Source organism: Spea bombifrons, chromosome 5 (assembly GCF_027358695.1).
Source record: "Spea bombifrons isolate aSpeBom1 chromosome 5, aSpeBom1.2.pri, whole genome shotgun sequence".
Taxonomy (NCBI): domain Eukaryota; kingdom Metazoa; phylum Chordata; class Amphibia; order Anura; family Pelobatidae; genus Spea; species Spea bombifrons.
In genome coordinates this window covers 32,200,355-32,221,574 of record NC_071091.1, presented here as the reverse complement: position 1 = coordinate 32,221,574, position 21,220 = coordinate 32,200,355, and the positions used below count along the sequence as shown (strand labels likewise).

At 41.1% G+C, this 21,220-nt stretch overlaps 1 protein-coding gene across 1 annotated transcript; it reads right to left on the bottom strand.

The window, feature by feature from the left end:
* Positions 1–2,821: 2,821 nt before the first annotated feature.
* Positions 2,822–21,068, bottom strand: CDK13 (cyclin dependent kinase 13). The gene is made up of 14 exons (XM_053466254.1): positions 20,006–21,068; positions 14,431–15,003; positions 14,157–14,321; positions 13,571–13,710; positions 12,427–12,597; positions 10,615–10,804; positions 10,210–10,266; positions 9,270–9,371; positions 8,655–8,732; positions 6,909–7,025; positions 6,424–6,555; positions 5,725–5,930; positions 4,780–5,223; positions 2,822–4,262 (listed from the first exon to the last, which is right to left on the bottom strand). Exons 1-14 carry the CDS (start codon positions 20,968–20,970, stop codon positions 3,442–3,444), a joined length of 4,161 nt encoding a protein of 1,386 aa, XP_053322229.1. The 5' UTR covers positions 20,971–21,068; the 3' UTR covers positions 2,822–3,441.
* Positions 21,069–21,220: the final 152 nt, after the last annotated feature.

Sequence of the window (21,220 nt, the reverse complement as noted above, 5' to 3'; positions counted from 1 at the left end):
ACAATGGATCTTACAGAAACAGGACCACAAATCTATAATACTACCGTATTTGGTCGATTATAAGATGACCCTGATTATAAGACGACCCCCCCGAATCAAAATATAAATTTAGGAAAAAAAAAACAAAAAGCCTGAATATAAGACTACCCTATAGGGAAAAAGTTTTACTAGTAAATATTAATTCATGTAAACTAATTTTCATATTTAATAAAAGCTATGATTGAGAAAAATATATTTTTTATTTCCTTTTAGTTGCCAACCTGCCCCCCCCCCAGTTATGCACATCTGCCCCAGGCTTGCCACTCTGCCCCAGAAATGCCTTATACCCCCCTATTTGCCACTCTGCCCCATGATGTGCCTTTTAACCCTCTATATGCCACTCTGCCTCCAGAAATGTCTTCTACCCTCCTATATGCCACTGTGCCCCATGATATGCCTTTTAACCCCCTATATGCCCCTCTGCCCCATGATATGCCTTATACCCCTATATGCCACTCTGGGGTTAAAAGGCATTTCTGGAGATAGCAGAGTATATATATATATATATATAACAGCAATAGCCAAGGCAGCCAGTACATGCTGGAACCTGAGGATGATAGAAGTGTGATTACAGCCTCCCTATGCCATGCTACCACCCCCACCCTCCTTACACATCCATGCTATCACACACACACTCATTCACAAACATTTAAATACTCATTCATTCCATTAATCACACATACACACACACTCTCAAACCCCCCACCCCCTTACCTGAACTGCAGATCTCCCACTGGCAGACTTCTGCAGGGGCCCGGATGTGCGAGCAACTTCTCTGGCCCTGCCCCAGAGGAAGGAGGGGGGAGGTAGAGTTATGTGAGGACTTTGCTAGCTTCCTGTTCTCCTGCTGCTAATAGCAGAGACGCTGCTCGCGACCAAATCCCGGTAAGCAGCATGGCCCCAGCAGAATGAGGTCTGATTAGAAGACGACCTCGATTATAAGAGGAGGGGTATTTTCTGGAAGAAACCTCGTCTTATAATCGAGCAAATACGGTATATAGATAAGAACATTGTAATGTAATGTTACGTGAGGTCAGTCCCAAACCCGAGGATATTCATGTAAATAAAACGTGACAGAACCCGTTTTCTAGACACATTTTCCCCCTATATGAGGCCCACCTTCTCACCAGTTTATTATAAGAAAATATAGATAATATAGAAAAGTATGGTATGCTTAACTTCACTGGCGCACACACTTTTGAAAGCCACAGCTCCCACCAAATGGGTCACCCCAAAAAAGTACTTTTATATGCTTGTGTGTTATTTTTACTTTGTAAGTAGGAATGGGTATTAGTACAGTAGTTGGCACCTTTGATATCACAATTTGGCCTACCTGCTGCAACGGGTTTTTTTTTTTTTGATCTGACAATCACATACCAAGCAGCATATGTTGATCTCTCCAGAACAGAACCTCTGTATTTAAGTGAAACCGCGGAGCACTGGTCTTTGACAGGAGAGCTGTGCACACATTCAAACAAGTATGGCTTGCGCAGGAAGAGGTAAAAGTAGATTGGTGCTAGCTACAAAGGCTTGGATGATTATATAATTTTATAATATATATATATATATACACACCGTATTTGCTCGATTATAAGACAACCCCCCCAAAACTGAATATTAATTTAGGAAAAAAAGAAAAAGCCTGAATATAAGACGACCCCATAGGAAAAAAGTTTTACCAGTAAATGTTAATTCATCTAAACTATTTTTTTTTAATAAAAGCTATGATTGAGAAAAATATTTTGGTTTTATTTCCTTCTATTTTCCAACCTGCCCCCCAGTTATGCACATCTGCCCCAGAAATACCTTATACCCCATGATATGCCTTTTAACCCTCCAAATGCCACTGTGCCTCATGATATACCTTTTGACCACCTATGTGCCACTCTGCCTCCAGAAATGCCTTATACCCCTATATGCCACTCTGGCATTTAGAGGGTTAAAAGGCATATTATGGGGAAGAGTGGCATATAGGGAGGTTTAAGGCATTCAGGAGGCAGAGTGGCATATAGAGGGTTAAAAAGGCATTTCACAGAGCACTCTGCCTCCAGAAATGCCTTATGCCCCCCCATTTAACACTCCCCCGCCCCCCCCCAAACTTACCGGTGCTTCTGACTTCCCGGGGCAGCGTGTGGATCCCACGCACTTACGCTGCAGCCGGAAGGAGGCGTGGCTAGCAGCGGGGGTTGTCTGCTGTCAGAGAGCAGAGTTCCCCGCACCGGGGGGTATTTTTCAGACCATTTGCTCATAAAAAAAACGTCTTATAATCGAGCAAATACGGTGTATATACACACACACACACACACGTTGGTAACATTTCTTCAAGGCTCTCTGTTTTTCCATTATTACATGTTTGCGGGTTTTATTAGGGCCTAGCTTCTCAAAGGCGAAAGTCATCACTCCAGTCGACGGGAGTTTTTCTTTTTCACTTCCTTGCAGCCTCTACATCTGTTCCTGAGAACTCTCATCGGGGTGAACGTAGAAACATACAAAGAGACGGCAGATAAGAACCATTCGGCCTATCTAGTCTCCCCAACAACAAATGTACCCAACTCTCTCATCTGTTACACAACAGCTCATAAACGATTTAGCACTAATTGATGTAGAGGAGTTTCCCGCAAGTTGGATCAAGCTGAGGAAGCACAGAGTGAGATCCTGGTCTGCAATCCCTCGCCACACTGTAAGGTATGGACATCGCTATTACAGAGACAAAGCAGCGAGAATCATTTTTTTATACATAATTCAACATTATGGAGAACTAATTTGAAAATAAATGACAATGGAGAGCATTTTGATCAACATTTATTTCCTTATGCTTAAAAGAAACAGTTGATAAAACGTTTGAAGCACAAGAAAAAAAAAAAAAATAGATTGGGTTTTTTTTCCTGAAATGAGGACAAGGTACATCTTCCACAATGACACTGAAAACAGTGTAAGAACAGACAGTGGCCTTTGACTAAAAGGTAGGTTTTCTCCCTCCCATTTTTAACAAAGTAACTGATACCAAACAGCCCAACTTTTTCCCCATAAACATTGGTCCGAATGTACAAAAATCGTGCACAAATGTGCTAGTTCTTCAAAATTCTTGCAAGTGCCAGGGAAACGTAAACCAGAGGATGCCCTTGAAATTATTATTCAAAAGGTAAAGTACAAAATAAAGATTTTTTTTAGTACGTCAATGTGAAAATTAGTTTTTCTCTAGTTCTGAAAACACAGAAAGTATTGGAGTTACATCCCCTACCCTTAATTTACCGTTATATTGCAAGACCATTTTCAGATAAAAAATAAAGCTGTCAAATTATTGTTGCTCTCTCATAGTTGGCTGCTAGAAAATGCAGCTACGTCGTAAAGTAGAAAGTCTTTCCAGATAGAAATATTTTGCCTGAGGGAGAAAATCAGAACTCAGTACGGTAAGCCCCTACCTCGGCCTCGGACATATGTTCCAATATGACCCCTATGTCCTTGAGGGAAGGTAGGTCCTTGTAGAGGGGATGTCCAGGCATGCCCATGCATATGAGCAGGTAGACCAGGATGTTCTGGTAGGTTAGTGCTGTAGCTAAAGTTATGAATTTTTGTTGGCAATGCATGACTACTGTCCAGTCCTGTAGGGGCATCGTTATTTCTGAGAAGAATCGTAGGGCTGCGGTTGTATTCAAACCTGTGGTCCTTGTCACCACTGAACAACACTGAACCTGAACCAAGGAAGTTATCCTGGTATGCTGTGGCAGAGTTACAGAAAGGCTCTGAAAACCCAGTGGGTGCTGGCAGCCTATTACTAATTTGAGATGAAGGGGTACTGTAGTTGTCAGCAGGCTTGGTTTCAGGATGCCTTTCCAAAATACTACTTGGTATATTACCAGCCCTATCACTGTTAAATGAGGATGGGAGAAAGGATGATCCAATTTTTTCAGTGCACTCAGCTGCCTTGGCAAAGGACGTTCCCACAGGGAAACCACTACCACCAGGATCTTCTCCCCGAGTTTGCTGCTGAGCAAGGAGATTAAGCAGTGCAGTTTCCACCGCTGCGTGTTTTTCACCAGCAGACAAGCTGGAGCTATGTGCATGTGGTCGCTCTGTCCTGTAGTCGAGATCTTCTTCCGATGCTGGAGGGGGTTCTGGCGGCTCTGGGGGGCGCTGGTCTGGCGGCAGTATTTGAGGAAGCGTTGGCTTTGGAGAAGGGTTTTGTAGGTGCTGGTTATGATTGCCTTCAGTGTCATTTTCATCTAAAAAAGATGTGAGATTAACATGAGTATTTTACCATAGATCTTTGTTTAAAAAAACAAACAATAACTTATTATACAAAATATAAATGTGGGAGCTATACTACAAACAACTGGACATCTGCACCTCATCTTTCGGAAAAAATATTGATGCAAATAATCCACACCTTGGAATCCCCTTTGCACTTGGGAAGACCAGCCAAGAGATTCCTTAATGGAGGAAATTTGTTTTATTTACCAGATTAGGTACAATATATGAACTTACATGAGCCAAAAATATATGGCGTCCAACGTAACAGAAGCTATAGTAGTAGAGCCACTGACTTTTCCTTTCACGCTTATTGCCCAGTAAAAGGTCTGCTCTTGCATGTGAGCTACTTTGCACTAATAACATATTCAGAATAATAAGATAATATAATTCTGATTACCTAATTGATAGTATTTGCGAAACTTTGTATTGGGGTAGTCCAATACATTGACCTTGAAATAGGGGCTTGGATAGTCAGAAATCATAGCATACCTTTTGGTAAGGGACTTGGAGGACGCTTGGGTGGTAATATCTTATTATTCGACTTCTCCCCTGCCTCCTCTTCAGGAGCGTCATCGTTGGGTTTAGTCTCCTTCTCCTTGACCAACTGAGACAGTATAAGAGCAAGAGCACTCTGCACAGCTGGCTGAGAAAGGTCTGCTTTCAAACCAGGTATCTGAGGATGAGCAGGAGTCTCAGGCTGTGCTGCTGGGACGGGAGGATGCGGTTCCTCTTTTTGCCCGGGCTGCTTGTCTCCCGTGGCGGATACTCCACCGGTCAAAGTTATGCTGTTCAACTGCTGCTGTGCTTCAGGATTTAACTTGATGTTTAAAGACTGTGCAAAGTGAGCCATGTTGACATTAGCTTGAGATTGTAGTAGATTCAACAAGATGGCCACCTCGTTCTGGTTCAGCTGAGGGCCTGTACCTGGGTTGCCTAACGGAGAGAAACAGAACATGCACATTCTGTAATTTGTGTGAAATGAAATATCACTTCTAGATGCATCATACTTCTAGAAACAAAGAAAGGCTTTTGAAAAAGTAATCAACGAAATATGCTGGTTGTTAACAGTACAGAATGGGCACGACAACCCCTCAAATACACTTTTGATGGCAGGACACGCACATTTGAATACATCTATCATCATGAAACAAAGGAGGCTGATATTATAAATAAAAAAAAAATATATAACTTTTCCTGACTGGGAATGGGTCAAAAAAAATAAATTTATGTACAAGTGTGATGTCATGCAAAAGATGTTGCGTAACATAAGCCTGGTTTACAGCCCAAATAATTCAGTTTGATTCTATAAAGGGAAAGCATAACAATGTTGCAATCCAGGACTTTCATTTAGGTATAATATTTCCATTTTATTAAGTGGCATTGGGCATCACAGGGCTGACCTCTTAATCATTTGAGTCCGTGTGTTTTACTCACCTAATCCAAGCCCGGAGAATCCCTGAGTTTTTAACTGTGAAGAGGTCTGCATTCCTTGGGGGGTGTTATTTCTGCTGTCATCCATACCCAAAGACAGATCTTTCCGAGGTACTTTTGGTGCTGTTGCATCATCACTCATCCCCATTTGCTTTTGCCTTCTGCGTTTCTTACTCCATAGCTCGTGGCAATCCTGCCAAAGAGGGAGACTGCAAGGGAGAAACAGAATACTAGCCATGACTGAACCTGCCGTGGAAAACACAACCACTAAAGAAATGCAGATATCCATCTCCTGCCTGGTTAATCTTTGGTTCCTGAACTAAGGAAAGTGACCTCCGATTTATTTACCACTGGTAAGAGGAATACTCACATCATCAAATTATAATCTCTGGATTTTATAATAATAATAATAAGGTCTCATATGTAGTCTCTGTTTCATAATAGCAAAAACAACATGTTGCCAAATACAACTTTTGAAATTGGCCATAGGAACATACAGGTCAGAATTGCTTTACAAAGTGTTGCAGTCAGTTTTTAATGGGTCGTTCTGACTGTCCTGGTTTTCAGAGTGATCCAAAGATCAATTTTTTTTTTATTTTAACAATATTACTTTTTCACTTCTGAACAGTTTTTAAGTACGTTGCTTAATAGTTTCATTTCAGGAAAGCCGACAGGTAACTGGGAAAGAAGGCCATTACTTACTCTGGCGGTGGCATCTTAGTTGGGTCCACTTCCCGCAGAAATTCACACTGTAAGGCTTGTTCTGCAGTACAGCGTTTGCTAGGGTCCAGTGCCAACATGTGGTCAAACAGATCTAACCCAGGAGTAGGGACGCTGCACGGTAAAGAATTCCATGAAGTTAGGTACATTATAAAACCACTTTGAATCACATAGTGCTTATGTGAAATGAACTATGCTGGATTCAAATGATGTGCTTCAAATATATATAATTTATAATATGCTACACACTGCTTCAGATGGTTTTCTGGTTTTATTTTATTCTGATTCTTTAATGGTCAAAATGCTGTAAGTTCCACCTGAATTTCCAACTTCCAACTCAAAGTGCTTTGTGAATAACCAGAAGTGAACATTTGGGGAAACTTTCATCGAAGCCCTTCCAGATGTCACTAGCAACAAGCCATCTCCACCAATTTATGATAAGAAACAAAATAAAGAAAAGTCCTTACAAAGCAAACTCTTCTCTGATTTTCCGCCGATATTGCTTCTTTGGCTTCATAGTGTTGAAGTATGGTAGCTTTATTACATCTGGCCATACGGCTGGACAGGGACTTCCACACATACGGCTTTAAAAGAAAGAAAAAAAGAATAGTGAGTAAACCCGAGTGTACAATTTTGGGAATAAAGTTGACTTCACGTGAAAGCATCAACTCAGAGGTATTTGTTTTAAGTCAGCCAATGCACACACTGATACACAGGAGAAATGTTTTTTGTTATTACTAAATTACCAGCTTGGCTGTATTTGATACTGCTGTACGGGTTCCTTAGACTTTAACAATATGTAGTACGGTTAAAAATAGGCAACAGAAATTGTGATAATTCATTTTGATGTTACTAAAGTTAAAAGTTGGGTACAATAGGACTCTGGGTACGTTGCTATTAAATTTGACTATCAAGAACAGATAGTAAACTTTAGTAAAATCATAGTTGCAGGATGACATTGGGAGATGGTCAGAGAAAATAGTTAATTATTAGATAATTGGGGTCAGATTACTAAAATCACATTTGGGGTACTAAAATGACATTATAATGTAAAGTAGCAACTGCTAAGGCCAACATCAGGACATATTAACCCCTTCTTGATGACGAATGGCACATCACAAAACTGGTGTTTGTTTCTGCAGTCCGACATACCATGGATAAGAAATCTAAATTATGCTAGTTTATGGGAAATGGATACTCATAATGACAATAGTGCAATACCTGGGGTAGTCTACTTTCCAAAATTTTTCACATTATTAATTTTTTTCCCATAGTATTTTACAATAAAGCCCTGCTTGTCCTGGAAAAAAAATATAATTCATGTGGGTAAATTAAACGAAAAAACAGGGATATCGCTGTTGAATAAGGTGACAGCCGAAAATGCCGTCGTCCACAAGTGTGAGAACGCCTACGTCAAAGAGTATTACAGGGTTCAGGCAGTAATTTCAGAGTTGCTGATCCGGAAATTATTAGGAATTATTCTGACTGAATTAAACTGGCATGTGCGCGGAAGGTCTTGTTGTTTTTATTTTTTGCTTCAGCTAGTTTACTTTAATTTGAGATATCTTGAAAAGTTGAACTATTTGCTAACTAGGTTACTATTCTATGAAATATTATTATTAATTATTTGTGTTGCCTTGATATACTATTTCACGGTTTAGAAAACTTTAATGGGATAAGGCACTTCTAGTTCATAACATAACTGATCGCATGCACATGTTAAAGGTCTCTACAATACTATGTGCTGACGTGTAAAAGTATGTTTTGCCTATCATCCAGATTTTCAATTTTCCAAAGTTTTTTTGAGATCGTCATTGATATAGTAAAGTATATAGACCCCGTTACAACCAAGGCTATCACACAATCAAGAAATCAACAGAACTTTTGTTCAAAGTTAAGTATTGAAAGCACTACCATTCTTTTAATAGTGTCCAAACCACCACACTAAGAATGCACTGCATTACTGTTATAGGGAAATGCTGCCACCTAGTGCTCATCAAGAAAAATGTCGTTTGGCATGTTAAAGTATCTTTTTCACCAGAGGCACTCGATTTAAAACTTCCACAACTCTTACCTAGGCACTTTTTTTGGACGGGGCTGCTGTCTTGTCAAGGTATTAAATGTGTTATTTCGTTACTGGAACTATAGTGTTTGGCAATTTTTAGTTTTTAATTTTTAAACAGAGAGATTTTTTATCTCATGATGAGCCTTACCTTATCAGTTCAAGTTGAGCAAGCTCCTGATTTGCCTGGAAGATTGGTTTCTTAGTAAACAGCTCACCGAGGATGCACCTTCAAATGAAAATAGTTTGTTTAGGGATAGCAGTAGATCATAAAGCTTTAACACTGGGATTGATTTACAGAATAGCAATGTATTTATTTTGCATCAAAATAGACTCTGAGCTTTTCTAACAGGCAACATAAAAAAAACCAAAACCATTACTTTCCAATTATTTGAAAATAAACAATCCTTTTAAAATTAATTCCTGAGGATACACAGATACACCAGTACGTTCTTAGGATATCCTCATCTGTGTAAGAGGATCATGCTGTGGCTCATTTATTTAATCCAAAGATCTTCACAAATGAAATAACTGCTCTACATTTCACTGTGAGTTATGAATAAAAACTTCATATCATACATGCTGAACGACATACTACAGGCTTTCAAAGTCTGTTCTTTTTATGCACAGACAGCAGACTCAGCATCACCTCACCTGTGCCAACTAGAGCTCTCATCATCGGTTTCAATTCACTTCAACAAATGGATATTCCAAAACATAATGCAGAGAGCTAGAATTCATAGTCCTGGGATTAGAGGGTACTTACCCACAACTCCAGACATCTATTGCAGGGGTGTACCTCTCTTCTCCAAGAAGCAGCTCAGGAGGTCGGTACCACAGAGTTATGACCTTGTTGGTGTATGGCCGACTATATACATATATAAAAACAAAAAGTGTAAGAACAATTGCACACATGCTGTCTTTTGCCATAAACATCATGTATACCTGGAAAAATCTTGTAGTATTCTTCAACATATTATTATTTGTACCAAAACCAGCATGCGGAATAGGTTCTTCAACAGGCACCAAAACCCAAAAAGCATATTTAAACAGTTACACAGCTAGAGTTTTTATAGACCTATCGCGTTCTCTTCTGATATTAGCACGGTTGATAGAAACCAGTCTCAATAGGTGAATCCTTAATTTGCCATTTCTTGACACCCTATACTAACATTATAAACATATTTCTGATTATTCCAACCACTACAGTTGAAATAACTGATTGGCGTAAATATTTACAACTGCACACAAGCTGAATTAATAAAGCACCCGTTAGGCAGCTTCATTTTTTTGCAATGCACCAACCCAAGGTCATTGGTTCTCTTCCCCCCCACATCAGCACAGCTCGTGGTGTCTATTCTTAAAGATCTACAGTGTTCGTACATTACACGCAATACTTGGGTTATTCATCGAATGTGACTAAGCTGACCGCAAACAAGGAAACAAGTGTCTTTAGGGAGAGACTTAAAAGCACCTGGATTAGGACACACCATGTGATAACTGCAATATACTGAACACTCATATGAAAGGCCTTTACATGATGATGTAATTAAAAGGACGCCATTTTCCCCAAGTGTTATTTTGTGCTTATAAAGGTTTCTGCTTTCCAGTTTATGTTTATACAATTGTATTGGTCAGCAATCAAAAAGGACAGATTTGGCTACTAATCTTCCTCACTCATGCAGTATCAAAGTGGAAAACCTTACCTTTCCTCTGAGCTGTAAAGTCTTGCAAGTCCAAAATCCGCAAGCTTGATCTGCCCCCTTGTGGGAAAATAAAGAACCAGTCAGGGAAGATACAAAATACACCAGGATACTGATTGTTATGCAAAGACCCAATTTCCCTTAAAACGTGGTGGAAACAACAAAATGCTGAATACATAAAATAGTCCATTTTACTAAAGGCATTTTTTTAGTTACGATACGTGGAGAGAACGCCAAACATTAAGGAACTGAACACCATGAAACTATATTTACAGCAACTGTATACGTTAATAATGTACAAAGTCTATATTACAATAAATACTTGTATAAAATAGGTACATTTGCCTTAACTGATGTAAAGCGAGACTGCTACATAACGCCAATTATGCTGGAAAATCAGAGACTTACCTATTATTAAGTAGAATGTTGGAGCACTTAATATCCCTGTGCAAAAAGTTCTTCTTGTGACAGTAGTCCAAACCTTCCATAAGTTGCCTCATGAAGGACTTTATGTGATATTCGTTGAAGTGCACTAGCCCTGATTCCAGGAGTCCCATCAAGTCATGGTCCATGTATTCAAAGACAAGGTAAAATGCCCCTGAAAACAAGAGTTTCACTGTGAACCTCAAATTCAGCCAACACAAACATATACACACATATATATATATACACACATATATATTATATATACACACACACACACACACACACACACACACACACACACACACAGTATCTCACAAAAGTAAGTACACCCCTCACATTTTTGTAAATATTTTATTATCTTTTCATGTGACAACACTGAAGAAATGACACTCTGCTACAATGTAAAGTAGTGAGTGTACAGCCTGTATAACAGTGTAAATTTGCTGTCTCCTCAAAATAACTCAACACACAGACATTAATGTCTAAACCTTGGCAACAAAGTGAGTACACCCCTAAGTGGAAATGTCCAAGTTGGGCCCAATTAGCCATTTCCCCTCCCCGGTGTCATGTGACTCGTTAGTGTTACAAGGTCTCAGGTGTGAATGGGAAGCAGGTGTGTTAAATTTGCTGTTATCGCTCTCACACTCTCTCATACTGCTCACTGGAAGTTCAACATGGCACCTCATGGCAAAGAACTCTGAGGATCTGAAAAAAAGAATTGTTGCTCTACATAAAGATGGCCTAGGCTATAAGAAGATTGCCAAGACTCTGAAACTGAGCTGCAGCACGGTGGGCAAGACCATACAGCGGTTTCACAGGAAAGGTTCGACTCAGAACAGGCCTCGCCATGGTCGACCAAAGAAGTTGAGTGCACGTGCTCAGCGTCATATCCAGAGGTTGTCTTTGGGAAATAGACGTATGAGTGCTGCCAGCATTGCTGTAGAGGTTGAAGGGGCGGGGGGGGGGGGGGTCAGCCTGTCAGTGCTCAGACCATACGCCGCACACTGCATCAAATTGGTCTGCATGGCTATCGTCCCAGAAGGAAGCGTCTTCTAAAGATGATGCACAAGAAAGCCCGCAAATAGCTTGCTGAAGACAAGCAGACTAAGGACATGGATTACTGGAACCATGTCCTGTGGTCCGATGAGACCAAGATAAACTTATTTGGTTCAGATGGTGTCAAGCGTGTGTGGCGGCAACCAGGTGAGGAGTACAAAGACAAGTGTGTCTTGCCTACAGTCAAGCATGGTGGTGGGAGTGTCATGGTCTGGAACTGCATGAGTGCTGCCGGCACTGAGGAGCTTCAGTTCATTGAGGGAACCATGAATGCCAATATGTACCGTGACATACTGAAGCAGAGCATGATCCCCTCCATTCGTAGACTGGGCCGTAGGGCAGTATTCCAACATGATAACGACCCCAAACACACCTCCAAGATGACTGCTGCCTTGCTAAAGGTGATGGACTGACCAAGCATGTCTCCAGACCTAAACCCTATTGAGCATCTGTGGGGCATCCTCAAACGGAAGGTGGGGGGCCCAAATAGGACATTTCAACTTAGGGGTGTACCCACTTTTGTTGCCAAGGTTTAGACATTAATGGCTGTGTGTTGAGTTATTTGGAGATGTACTCACAAACATGAAGCTAACTAAAAGAGTACCAAGATGTGATGAGCTATGTGGCTACTATAATCAGAGTATTATGAATTGAGGCTACATGGGGTTTCTGCTTGCTTTTGTTAGAGAAGTAATGCTACACGAGATACCCGCCTCCCAAAAAAGACTGATACCAAACCTTTATCTTTCTTGAAGTCCAAAGCATCTTCTTTATCAGTGACAATCTCTTTCATATTAATTATGCTCTGATGGTTAAGTTGTCGAAGGATCTTTATTTCTCGAATGGCTGTGATCGGAAAGCCCTCTTTTTCATTGTCCAATCGTACTTTCTTTAAAGCCACCATTTCTCCTGGAAAAAGAAATCAATAAGAGAGTTATCAACGGTTATGAGCTGCTTCAGCACAAACATCTTCAATATATAAAAAGATATTCCCTAAACGTAAAAGTGTTCGTTTACCCGTATGCCACGGATATAACTGCTGCGTGGGACACATGCAAGTCAAAGCACACATGATGCCCTACGCACACAAAAACAATGCTTGCAAACCCCACTCAGAAGTAAAAAATTGGAAACTTCAGGCAAGTAAATGCAAAACAATTCCAATAGCACAATGTAAACATAAAATAGCATTCACGATACACATTAATGGTAACATTCGCACATATTCTTTCACTATTTAACGCCAAGCACTATTGAGACATTATTAGAGCTGTGTTAATGAATACGTTTCCATTAATTTGGGGGGAGGGGTGGCTATTCAGTAGATTTGCATGTGAGATAACACATCTGCAGATGTTGCATATGAAGTAGAATTTCCATATTACAAACAGTAACCTTGCTGCTTTTGTGTTTTAAATATATTGCCATGGTAACAACAATAAAAATTGATTCTAAAAGGAAACTTTGAAAAGTGGTCTTGTTACCAGAATAAATGCTGCAACGGTTCAGCAAATCAGATGATTCCATTCGTTTGCTATGATGAGGACACCATATATTTTGATAACCACTATGTGTCATATTAAAGTATATTAAACCTAATGAAAAATAAAGCAGTTGCCTAGCCCTTTTAATTACAGCTCTTTAAATGACAAACTGGAAACAAACTGCTATCCTGTTCTAGCCTTAATACAAAGTCTTTAAATACTGCCGTATATTTACTATGAGCTTCAAGATAGGAATTCATTACGCTGGAGCACCAAGCCCTTGAAACGTGCGCAGCCAGCTCCTAAATCCATTGTTTAGAGTAATTATATAACAAAACAAAGTGTTGAGCGATGTCGGCTGCATTAGGCTTAGACCTTAAATCCAGGTCTCTTCTCACCTGTATCTTTATCCCTGGCTTTGTAGACCTGTCCATATGTGCCTTCGCCAATGATTCCAATGATGTCAAACTTGTCCACACAACGCTTTCCCCAGTCGATTTCATTCTCGTGTGTTTCACCGCAGCGTGGACCACATATCCTTTGATTTACGAGTAACAAAACACAAAGAAAATAAAATGAACGTTTACTGCTGGGCTACTACTGTACATTCTGTAAATCCTGTGACCTAATGAATACAAAAGCGAGTGAAGATCCGTCTGCAACAGAAATATCCTTTTGGTATCACACAACCAGCTAGACATGGTTAACACAAATGTGATCTATGAACAAATGCAAATTAAATTTATACTTACACCAGCGAATAGAATAATAATAATTTTGGCATTTATTTTCTTTAATGTGCTGGTTCTAACAATTTCACACCAATATATGGATGCTATACATGGTGATTCAACATGAATTAAGCAATTTGCTTGGCCATAGAACTCAAATGAGAGATGAATAGAGCAATTATTGGCAGACCTCCAACCTTGTATTTCCTAAAAAAAAATATACAAAAAAAACCTCTATAAAAATTGTGCTTACTTAGGCCTTCTCTTGCTTTTTGATGATGCCTTCTTCCCATCAGGACTATCCAACAAGTCATCGCTTCCAGTGTGGACAGGAGGCAGGGGCAAATCAGACAACAAATGCCGAAGCTTCCTTTCCATTTCTTTCTTGACCGATTTTCCTGGGATACAGCCACGCAAACTGTGGGAAATATGGCAGAACGTACAATTCAAGAAACAAAATTATGCTATGTATCCGTGTGTGTGAAGACAACCCAAAAACAATGTGCAGATTAATAAATAATGCTTACCTGTCAGCATTACTGGTAAGAGATGGGGGAAGAGGTAGTGATGACATTGCTGAAGATGGTGCCCCTGAAGTCTTAACCTTCTCACTGGTAGTAGTAGTACTTTTTTTAAGTACTTTATCCTTCTCAGCAGATGTTTCATCCCCTGCAGCATCCACTTTATTTACTTTCACTGATGGCTTGGAGGTTTTATCTTCAGAAAGGTTGTTTTCCCCTTTCGACTCTTGGGTCACTGGCTTAACTTTAGGTTTCTCGCTCTTTAGGGAGGGTGCAATGTCCGTTTTTGCTTTCTTTTGTTCCTTGGCATGGTTTGCCTGTGGTGCACTGCTGCTGCCAGCCTCCACGTGAGTCTTGGTGGGAGTGGAAGTGCTGGAAGCTTTGGCTAGGGCTCTAGCAGCCACCGCTTCCCTGGCCTTCTTGTTTTTGTTTAGCTCTGCTGCTAAACTGCTCTTCAGCGTCAAGGTGCTAGGAGAGATACTTGAGTGTCGGCTTCTTGAGTTGGAAATTTTATGTCTGCTTCGAGACCGAGAACGCCGTGGCTTGTAAGGACTCCTGCTACGTGACCTCACATTCCGCCTATGCGAAAAGGAAAAGAACCATACATGAAGACACCGAGTTACAGATTACATGATTGCATCATCTGTAAGTAAGTAGATCTGCACTGGTTACAGGGTGATATAAAGCTACCTGGAACATCTATTAAATGAGAAACACCATCAGACGGACTCTAAGAACGGACATCAAAAAAACATCCTCATCTTATGTTTGTTCTGTGAATTAGCTACCCTTGAACAAACAGCCAAGAAATAAAATAGGATTCTTTTTTGTGTATTCCTGACATACCATTCCAAAAATGTCACCTCAGAGAAGGCTTGAAGACCTCAATCTTTCGAAATATTGCTTTTTGAGATAACCAGTTAATCTCAAACGGCAAGCACCATTAAAAAGTTGAAAGGAAAAAGCATTAGCTTATATTGCTCCCATTCTTGCTGTCCCTAGTATAGTTATTCTTGCTTGGTTTTTATGACCCATTTGCGGTCACTACATTTGGCTTACATCAGCCCCCAGGACCATTTGGCCACCAATGGCATGGCCATCATACCACAGGTTCCAGTACTAAACGTAATCAACAAAGGCTACTCATGTGCAGATACAAGGAAGCCACAACTGAAAGGGTTTAACCACAGAACCTGCAGTAAAAGTAGCCTTAATACTTCCTCAGATATCATTCAGACAAGGACTAGGAAGGCAAGCTTAGTTGGTGTCAAAGATATTCCTTTATAGATTCATTTCTGGTGCCAATGGGAACCCTTTTTCTAAGCATCAGTGAAGCAAATAATTTATATCAGAACATTGCTCATACTAATGCACATCACCCATAAAGTCACAATGCCAAGCATGGCACAACACCCGCCAGATGACCACAAACAGATGAGACCAGATATGGTCCCAGCTGAAATACAAAACAATATAACTTACAGTTTGATCTCTAATAGAATTGCCACTTCTGACATGGTCTCCTGTGAACTTCACTTGCTGCTGGCAGAATGTGGCAAGCAAAATACACTTTGTGGCACAGACTTAAGGAAAGAAACCACACCAGGGATCTCATGGGCACTATTGGAGTGATGCAAACTGTGTGCATCCAGAAGTAGAAGGGCCAAGGTAGTCACAAAATTCATGGTAATTTTATTTTGTGGAATGTTATGTCCATTATTCCACGAGACTGATTCACTAAAGTGTCAAAAATAACTTCGGCTTATGCTTGCATACCTTACGACATCGCAGTTACACCAAGCATATGGTAACTTGGGTGGTTGCTGCTTAAACGGACATCTCATTTCTCGCACTGGGCATTAAACAGATTTCAGACATTTTCTACCATTAAGAAATAATATTGTGAAGGCCATAATTAAAAAAAACCTAAAAAAGTAACCATGAAAAAAATGACAACTATTATCGGCGACTTCTATCGCATTTCTACTATCTGCGACAATCTCTGTAATAAAAGCCTACAGAATTGGTGAATATTTGCATTTATCTGGAACTGAGAACCACAATGGAAAATACTCAAATTTGATGATTATATTAATATAATATTTCATTATAAGTTTAGAATGAACCAAAACATCTTGAAAATAGAATTCCACGTCAAATGTTTACAAAGGGTCTGAGCTCAGTTTTACGGCTAAATAAGACTGATCATGATTTCTGTAGCTTAATTGTGTCCATGATCATGTCCAGCACATACACTCCTACATATGAATACCCAAACTATTTTGCTCTAGAGGGCCATGCCTTATGGATCTACTTGCAGTGGTTAGATCTAGCTTGTATTACAGGAAAAGCTTTCTGGGTTCACCAATCTACATTTACTGCTAATTCAAGGGATGGTTTACGGTGCCTACCATCTCTTGTAAAGAAGAATGCGTACTATGTATTTAAACACACACTCTCCAAAAACAAAAAATACTTAAGGCAGAAGCTGCAGCAATGCAGATGCCCACCTACTCCACAGTTCAAGGAGCTGGAGTTGACTCGAGGTAAGTGCATGGAGACGCTTTCAGCCGAATACATCTACTGCATGGAATTTAGCTGGGGTGGGGAATTCTGCAGACATACAATGTAAACGGACCATGCAATGCTTATGATGAATGGAGGGTCCTGCAAGATGATCTAGTATGCCCTGCATAATGCATATGAAAATCAGCGCACATTTCTTCCAAGTCTCCTTACCCATTTAGTTATGCATTATACAGGGCCAGCTTGTGAGGTCGAGGAAATGAAACTAAGTTCCCCTGCCAACACCCCTTTTAGTGAATGGACCCCAAATAAACGTTTAAGCGGCTTTTTAAAAGGTTACTAAACAAAGAGTGAGTGCTTGTGCGTCACGTGACAATTAAGTGTACCTGGCAAAAAAAAGAAAAGGTTTTGGCTGATAGGATGTATTAAAACTGCTTTAAGATCCCACCAGTTATACTATGGTGGGATCTTAAAGCAATGAAAACCAAGGCTGCAATACCTTAAATACTGTAGGTGTTGAGTAAACTGAAAATAATAGAACTCAAAAAGGTGCGTTCAAGCACAAACTGAATTATACATTCTCCATAACAGGTCACCTACAGCTAGAATGATGAGCAATCCAGTACCCCCTTACACATATAGTGATAAGGAGTATCTCTACTGCCCGGGCATTCTTCATTACAGTGCAAATAATATTTCATTCTGCAGCAGAGAGGGGAGAAATCAGTAAACTTTAACAGCCCCTCAAAAAAATTCCAGAACAATCATGGAATCTGTTTAACGAGGTGCACTCAAAATTAACCCTATAGTTTAACATACAAGAGAGGGTCCCAACATACACTGCACATGCTTTATTTGCACCTACAGCATAGGCTGGGTATGCGCAGCGAAGACCCTAAAAGCTTGGAGGCCAGAAAAACTATATCAGGCTTCGCCAAACCACTGGCAGGACAAGGGGGTAAAGACTGGACAGGGCTGCCCTCGCAAACCCAGCACTGTACGCTTTCCTGCGCACGTTACGCGTCCCCGCTGGGCACCCCACGGCAGACACATCCCTGCAGGAAAGCGCAGGATTCACGATGGCAGAATATAGGCAGCGATGTGGCAGGTGAGAGGCGAGTGTATACTGTAGTGTCAGTGTGTGCATGTATACTATTGTGCCAGAGTCAGAGTGTGTGTGTATATATATTTATGTGTATAGTGCCAGTCAGTGTGTGTGTGTGTGATATATCATACACACACACACTGACTGGCACTACACGCATAAATATACACACACACTCTGACACTATACACATACATACATACTGTGTGTGTGTGTGTGTATAGTGCCAGAGTGTGTGTGTGTGTGTGTGTATAGTGCCAGAGTCAGTTTGTATGTATGCATAGTGTTGGAATGTGTATTTTAATGTATGTATAGTGTTAGCCAGTGTATGCATGTATATAAGAGTGTGGTGTTGTGTATGTTACAGTGTGGCAGTGTAGCTCAGCATATAGTGTGTGTATTAGTGTATGGTGTTAGCATGTGTGTACACGTGTAGAATGTTAGCGTGTGTTACAGTAAGGCGTTTGTGAGCATAAAATGTCAGCGTGTGGAAGTGTAAAATTAGAGTCAAACATAGAAGCTCGAGTCTTTATGGTATAAAATACCTCTTATCATGAAGGGGTTAACTGCAGCACTATACAAAGTGGTAAAGCACTGAAGAAAGGCGTGTTTTATGTCGTGTTGCCCTAACAAACATCTTTCAACTGCAGACCACGGTCTAGTAAGTGAAAATAAAATCCATTATTGGGGAAAGAAAAAAAATAAATTAAAAAAAGTTTGCTCTTGAACTAGATACATTCATAGAATCTAGTCTGCCCATTTTTCCGGATTTGTAAAGACTTAAACCTTAATCAGTCCTTGGTCTTATCTTAGATTCAGAATAACTTTACGCCCATCCCATGCATGCTTAAATTCCTTCATTGTATTAGCCTCTACCACTTCTGCTGGGAAGCTGTTCCACCTATCTAACACCCTCTCAGTAAAGCAGAACATCCTTACACTTATTTTCCTAAATAAGTTACTTACTAGCGTGTGTACCCGTTACAAGATTCATACGACACGGCAGGGTCCATTTAAATAAAAAAATAAAAGTATGGATTTTTTGGAATAATAATCAGGTAACTTATTCAAACTCCAAGAAATAAGGGACTCGTGTTCCTAAAAATACTACAAATTATTTTATTTATTATTTTTTAAACTAGACTTCCTGCCTCCGAAGCCTCTGCGCAAGGCCAGCAAGTTCTAGATTTGGTTATTTCTTTCATGGGGGAAAAGGAAGTAAATGTATATACACATTTATTGTCCACAAGTTATAATATATATATATATATATATATATATATACACACACTAAAGACTAAAATAAAAGAGTTAATTTTCAATAAAGTGAAACTGGTGGCACCAGGTGCTTCCGTGTAAAGAATCCTTTGGCAGTAATACCCATTATGGCTGATCTTCTGGTGACATCACAATTATGACCTAGAAGACTTCTGGAACGTTTATAGTTGTTAATATTTTTTTTAAAACCTCGCTATTAATAAAGCTACGACTACTAGCCCTGACATTTCAGACGATAATAATGAATAATGATAATAAAACCACTGACGGTTTAATAGTTACATGGAGATTTTAAGAGCAGTAATAGGACCTATGACAAAGAAATGATGCCATCCAGCTACAGGGACAAACCAATGACATCATAAACAGGGTAATCGTGTATATTAGCTTCCCGAGTAATGTTTGTATATGGAAAGCTGTACACGTAGTACCTGTATTATCATGAGGACCCAAACTGCTACTCCTGCTAATAATGGGAATTATAAATAATAATAAAATAATAATAATAATTGGGATCCGAGCATAAAATGCCACATGCCAGTAAGACTCACATAGACGCAAAGTGCTGGGAGCCCCGGCTACTTGGCTTCTAAGGTTTGCGCAGCCCAGATTCTGATGCTAATCCAAGTATTATTACTACATTTAATAATAATTATGTGATAAAACACCCACCTGCCAGCAGGACTGTACGGGCTCCGAGATCTCCGCCGGGACATAGGGGAGGCGGCCTCGGTCCTGTCGTAGGTACCATAGCTGGGAGATCGCCGACCCTGGCGGTGTCCGCTGTAGCCGGGGCTAGGGGAGCGGACAGGGCTGATGGATTTCCTGCGGTGGTTGCTCGGTGAGGAGGCCCGGTAGGACCTTTCCTCTCTGTAGGCCTTAGGCGGTTGCTTGCTGTAGGCCACTGGCTCTTCTCTCTTGGGCCTGTATGAACCCGCGGGCCTAGGTTCCGTTCTCTTTCCAGCCTCGGCCTGAGGCCTCCAGGGCGGTGACAGCATTAAGGGTGTCGGAGCGGCCAGGTCTCCAACCCCTACGCTTTTGCGCTCCTCAGTGCGGCTTTCTCTTCGGCTCTCATCCCTACGGCGGTGACCCGATTCCCCCCTGCGAGAGTCTCGCTTCCTCCTACTACTCCGCTCTGAGTCCCCGGACTGCCGTAGCAAGGCAAGCGGCGTCTGGTGCAGCGTAGTCGGCGAGGGGCATCTATCAGAGGCCGGGGATGGGACAAGGCCCAGTCTTAAGGCCGGAGCCAGCGTATCCGGTCTGTGCTCGCCCTCGGACAGTACCCCTTCGGACAGAGAGCTCACATCGTCATACTCCACTGTCGTGGCGACGGTCCCATCCTTCTTCAACACGCTCCTTTTGCTCCGGTCCCGCCGCCGCTTTTTCCTGTCCCTTCGATCCCTGTCTCGCTTCATACCCCCGGAAGCAACCTGGGGTTCTCCCCCGCCGGCATCTAACCCCAGGCCTACTACTGATGCACCAAGGATATCCTCCTCCCTGGCCCTCCGCTTCCTCTTCTGGCGACGGTCTCTCCTCCTCCCTGATGATCCCCGAGGCCTCCGGTGCTGCCCTGACACCGAAGAGGCCCCCGAGGAAGTGGTAGAAAGGGCAGGGGCAAGATCCGAACTGCCCGGCATCGAGGGGGGCAATTAAGAGAAGGCCCAGCTATTTCCCCTTTAGACCTTAAAACCCCTTCTCATTCGCTATTGAGTGTAGTCCTGACTTTAACCCCACTATCCTAATACCCCCTTCCTCCCCAACACTTCTACCTAGCTCTGTGCTTTCCTCGATCGTCAGTCCTATTCTATTGCCTGCCTCCTCGCCCTCAACCGGGCTCCCTCTTTATTTAGGAACTTTAAAAAGAAATAAACTTATTTTTATATATAT